This window comes from Marmota marmota, unplaced genomic scaffold (assembly GCF_001458135.2).
Source record: "Marmota marmota marmota unplaced genomic scaffold, marMar, whole genome shotgun sequence".
NCBI lineage: Eukaryota > Metazoa > Chordata > Mammalia > Rodentia > Sciuridae > Marmota > Marmota marmota.
The window spans coordinates 13,899,396-13,905,074 of record NW_025999960.1 but is presented as its reverse complement, the minus strand read 5'-3'; the positions used below and the strand labels follow the sequence as shown (position 1 = coordinate 13,905,074).

General features: G+C 53.2%; 1 protein-coding gene across 1 annotated transcript in view; it reads right to left on the bottom strand.

Annotated features, from left to right (window-relative positions):
* Slc48a1 (solute carrier family 48 member 1) overlaps nt 1-5,229 on the bottom strand; it is an 8,053-nt gene extending 2,824 nt beyond the window's left edge. The window contains exon 1 of the mRNA XM_015493266.2: nt 4,942-5,229. Within this exon, the coding sequence (XP_015348752.1) occupies nt 4,942-5,077 (136 nt within the window). The 5' untranslated portion in view covers nt 5,078-5,229. The remainder of the gene's footprint in view (nt 1-4,941) is intronic.
* Between the last annotated feature and the right edge of the window lie 450 nt (nt 5,230-5,679).

Here is a 5,679-nt window from a genome sequence, read left to right as displayed (position 1 = left end):
CCCCCGCCCATGCTCTTCCTGCATCTTGATCACCAAGGCTCAGGACCTATAGCAGAGCTCTTGGGCAGCAGGGATCTTCCCAGACTTTCTGCATTCCTAGAGGAAGTCCAGCCAGGAGGCTCCCAGGACCACCTAGCACCCAAGAGACCTTCTTGATCTTGGCTAGGTCCATTTTTTTTTTTTTTTTCAGTTTGCAGCAAAGGGCAGGCCCAACACTCTGGAGCCTATCCTGGGCTTGCCCTCTGGCCTGGATGTCCTTCCAGTTTCCCTCAAGGAGGCCATCTGCTACTCAGCCAATACAATAGAACACAGCAAGCCTCTGTACCAGGCAGTGCCTGCTGGCATGACCCAAAGAGTGGAACAAATATCAATTCCACTGGCAAGGGTCCGGAGCAGGGCCATGGGGTCCTAGCAATGGAAGACAGAACCAGCTGCCAAGCACTCAGATGGCTGGCCCGAGAGAGTCAGCTGAGGCAGGAGACCTTTCAAATAGGGAGCAGCACGCATTTCATGCATTGCAGTCTCCCGCATGCGCACAGGAAAGCCAGGCATCTGACTGGGAAAGTGATTATCTCTAGCTGATACTTCATTTCTTAGGCTGGGTGGGGAGTGTAATGGTGTTTATTAAATGAGCTATCCTTTTTTATGTGCCTGAAATATTTCACATTTTTTTTAAGTTAGAGGAGAAAGGCAGGGCAAAGCTAGTTATCCGGAGCTATGCTGTGGTAACCAATTCAGCTGTCTGTCAAGATTTGGGCAGCCTAGTGAGGGATAAAACTCTATGAGACTGCAAGCCAAGAAAACTGGGGCCTGGTGCTCTAGTGCCCCAGAGCTTCGGTATTCCCACTTCTAAAAATGGGTAAACCCTGTGGTCCTGCCAGTTTGGATAAAAGGGGGGCCCCAGGGTTCCACCGTAGGAGGGTGGAGACCCACCTACTCTGCAGCTTCCCCTCCCACCCTGTTGACTCAATAAACTTTCAGTGCTGCCCCTGTCTACCTTCAACCTTCTCCAGGGTTGGGGGCCTGGAACATGGCCTTCTCCACCCCCGAGATCAAGGTGGACCACGATCAGCAGCTCTCCATCCTGCCTACACAGGAGGCTGGATAGGCTTGCAATAGATAGAATAATAATCCGTGGCTTTGGCTTCATCCTACGTGATTGGATTTCTGGCAGCCATCTGTCCCAGAAGTCTCTCTGGCTCCTCGCACAGACACCCAAAGGCCTCATTTGGGGAAGCTCTTTGGTTTCTCTAAGGGCCCCAGGGATGAGGCGTGTTGACACTAAGCACATTCAAAAAGTATCAGAAGGGCACCCCTGTGTAACAGGCCAATATATCCTCTCTCCTCATGCCATGCAGGCAATAGATGAGCTCTAATACCCTTTCCCACTAGAAAATTCTGGAAGTCAGCTTAAGGAGGAAATAAGGAGGTCAGAGCAAATCCTCTGTGACTCAGCAATTTCTGGGTTAGAAAATGCTGAAGTAGGGAACTGTGAGGATGCCATCTCTTAGTTCACTGACAATGACCAGCAGGTCGCTGCAAAGTCCTACCCCTTATATACCAAAAAGGGCAGACAGCAGGAAGAAAAGGAAGATGGCTGTTTTGGGGTGTTCTTTGTTAATAAGCACACACAACTTTATCCACATGCCATCTCCCCTCAACCCTGCTCCAGCCCTGCATACAGACCCTCCGCAGATAAGCACATGCTGATCCTGAAGGCAGGCCCGTTCCCACCCACCCTGGCTCTCACTTTTTCCTTTTTTTTTTTTTATGGGGGGTTACTGGGGATTGAGCTCAGGGGTACTCAACCACTGAGCCACATCCCCAGGTGTGTTTTGTATTTTATTTAGAGACAGGGTCTTACTGAGTTGCTTAGTGCCTCGTTATTGCTGAGGCTGGCTTTAAACCCATGATCCTCCTGTCTCAGCCTCCTGAGGTGCTGGGATTACAGGCATTCACCACTGTGCCCCGCCTCACCACCCTTCTTGAAGAAAGACTATCCCCATCAAGTCTCCCTGAGTGGTCCTCAAAAGATAGTGTCCCTCCCTGGTCCCCTCTCAGGCAGGAGGCACCTCCACCCTGCACGCTTCCCTAGGATACTCTGGGACCACAGAGAGCCTCATCTGCACAAGTCAGGGAAGATTTGGGATAAGTCCCCAACCCCACATGAGTGCAAGCCCTTGGAAGACATGACTCTTATTCCTGCCTGGCCCCTGGGCTCACAGGGGTGTTCAGTGAAAGTATCCCCAGTTTCAGGGCTGGAGGTGAGGACCCAGGAGACATCAAGGAAGGTCATAGGTACACTCAGACAGGTAGGACATGACCAGGATCAGGGCCTGTTTACGCACTCCGGCTCTCTCTCCTTGCCCTGGGGAGAAAAGAGGCCCAGAGCCCAGGGCTCCTCTCACTCAGGTCAAGTGGGAAGCACACCAGCTGTTTTAGATCCCTGTGGCAAATTTTTTCCTTTCTTTTCACTTGGTCCAGCAGACCTCGGGCAAGCACCAGTGTGTTTCCCTGGGGTTTATACAGCAAAGCAGGAGCAGGTGAGTCCAACAGCCTCTCCAGGAAAACAGCATCAGTGTCTCCCCATCCCCAAATCCTCTGCCCACTAGGCCCAAAAGCTGGCATGCCCAATCAGCCCCGCCTGGCCCAGCACAGGTCAGAGAACCCTGAGGCTGCTCTCCAGTGACTCAGCAACTTTTTGGGCCACAAAACATCAAGTCAGAAGTGGAGTACATCCAGTCAGAAACCCGCTGACACTTCACCCCAAAAGAGGAAGAAGGCTGGCTAGCTGCAGACCTCTCAGAACCCACTCAGGGTGGGGAAGGTGTGGCCTCCACCCCTCTATCAGCCTCTGCAGCTGTCATCAAGCAGTTTGGCTTTTACGTGGCCACCTTTGGTTGTCAAAGTTCTGACTGCCAGGGAGACGGACCCTACTCCAGCTACTGCTGCCCTGGCGCCCTTCCCTGAACGCAGCTCCACACCTGCCTCGGAGGCCCAGTGAAGCCTGGGGTGAGGGAGAGAGCAGCGGTTGGGTCAGAAGGAAACCCTGGGCGACTCCCTGTGGAGTAAGATAGAGTCTTTTCCACAGCTGGGAGATGAAAGCTTCAGGGAGGGGACAGCAGCATTGTACCATTTTAGACCTAGAGGGGAGTCAGATATGTATTTCAGTGGCATCTCCTCCCATTCCTCCCATATGAGGAAACCCAGGCCCAGGAGGCATTGACATCCCAAGGTCACATGGCTAGATAGGGCTCACCTCCACTTTCACAGGCCAAACTCTCAACACACTCAGCTTGGATCCCTGGAATGGTCCTCCCTCCTTCTGCCAAACATTCTGTTTATCTGAGGTCTCAGCAACACAGTCATTGGGGGCTGGCAGAGCCTTCTAAAGGAGAGATCAGCAGGACCGATAGGAAATATGGGGAGGGGGTGGGGGAGGGAGAGAGGAGCCAGGGTTTTGTGGATAACTGAGGGACAGGACCCCTTAGGTAGGGTATCCAGGTAGGCATGTGAACATCCCTGCCAGGGAATCCACCTGCCCCTTCCTGGTGACCCCAGTGCCTTGCTTGCCATGGCCTAGGCCTGACAACATATGACCCTCTTATAAAAAATGTTCCTTCTCTACCCAAGGATCGCGCTCAGTGAAAGCTCAGTGGTAGTGAGTAAATTATTATTTTTAGTTATTCCATTTAAAGACTTTGGCAGAGGATTTTCATAATGGAATAAGTTCATCATATGTAAAAGTATTATCCTGTGTGTACATTTTTCCAGAGTCCTTTTCCCACACATATTATTTCATGTAACTGTTATAACATTAGTTAAGAGATTTACTCTAAGCCTGTTTTCTTATCTGTAAAATGGGTATAACACTAAAGCTTCATCATTGGACAAATGTAAGGATTAGATGAGATTATGGAGTTAGACTGCTTAACACAATGCCTGGCACAAAGAAAGCATCAAAAAAATGTTAGCAAATAGAAATAATATTTTTCATTTTCACACCAATTCTGTGACACAGAGAGATTAAATCACATGCCCAAAGTTGCACAGTTAAGGGCTGGGGATGTGGCTCAAGCAGTAGCGTGCTCGCCTGCCATGCATGCGGCCTGGGTTCGATCCTCAGCACCACATACAAATAAAGATGTTGTGTCTGCCGAAAATTAAAAAATAAATATTAAAAAAAACCCAAAAAAACCCAAAGTTGCACAGTTAAGAACAGAGCAGTGTTGAGCACAGGGCCTCTACCAGCACACTGATAGCCTGAGACACAAAAAAATGGGGTCTGCAGGGGTTTGGCAGACCTTGGCCAAGGAACCCACAAGCGGTGGCAAAGAGGCACCAATGTGGGTGGAAAGAAAATGTCCAGTTAGCATCAGATCCCTAAAACAGTACTCTTGCTCTCCGCTGAGCTGGGGCTCTGCTGGGTTGGGGATCCACACTGGAAAGAAGCAGAGCTTCCCCGGGAACGCGCGTCCTCGCCCAGCCCTCTTCCTTTCCCACTTATTATAAAGAGCGCAGGAGCAGCGAGGATCCTCCAGGATGAGTGTCTGTGTGCTGCGGGGCAAGGGGTCTTCCCATTCAGCAGTGGAAGGCAGTGGCCAGCCAAGCCCGGCGCGCAAAGAACGCTGTCGTGGGGCAACTGGGAGGAGAGCTGACGGGTAGGGAGCAGGATCGTGCCATCGGCAGGGGTGGGCCATTGGCACCCCCGGGTTGCGCCGTCTTGGCGGACATCGGGTCCCGGAGGCACCAGAGATGCCCGGGAGCCCGGGCCGCACGGGGCCTGCGCTGCCAACGGCAGCTTTTGGGTAAACACCCTGCCAGCTCCTGTGGCGGCGGCTGCCATCGAAGAGGAGCCGCCGAGAGCCGCTGACAGCGCCCGCCCTGCCCCGAGTCGGGGCCCGCGCCCCCCGCGCGTACCCCCAAGCGCCCCCGGGGTACCTGCGAGACCCCCCATCGCCGCAGTTCCTGGCTCTCTGTAGACCACCGTCCAGACCAGGAAGATGGAGAAGCCGGCCACCGAGCTGATGCCCGAGTAGGCGGCACGGAGGCCAAGCTGCAGCCGGGACGGGGCCATGGGGCTGCGGCGCCAGGAGGACCGAGCGCGAACGTGGCCGAGTCACAGGTGCAGGGTCCGGAGCCCCAGCCGGAGCCCGAGCCACGGGCACCCGGCGCTCCGCCCCAGCCCGCCCCCGGCGCCGCCGGCACAGCGCCCTCCCCGGCCGGAGGCCGCCCGCGCCGCGATCGGCGACCGCATCACCCGGGATTTGACAAACCACCTGATCGCTTGGGGGTGTCTGCTGGAAGGGCAGGTTCCTCGGCTCATTCCCAGACATAGCTACCGAGTTAGGATAGTTGGGCCTTGGCGGCGCCCAATATGCCTTTGAACAAACCAGCTTCGGTGATTACGTTTTAAATTAAAAATATCTCTGAATACAGGGGGTGCATTCTCATTTAAAGTTTAAGACGGCAGTTTCTCGTTAAGAATTAATGTATACAGAGCCGGTCGTGGTGGTACATGCCTGTAATCCCAGCAACTAGGGAGGCTGAGGCAGCTTCAGCAATTTAGTGAGTTCCTGTCTCAAAAATAACGAACAAACTTACTAACTAACTAACTAAGTAACTAAATAGCTAGGGGTGTAACTAAGTGGTAGAGCACTCGCCTAGCATGCAAGGCTC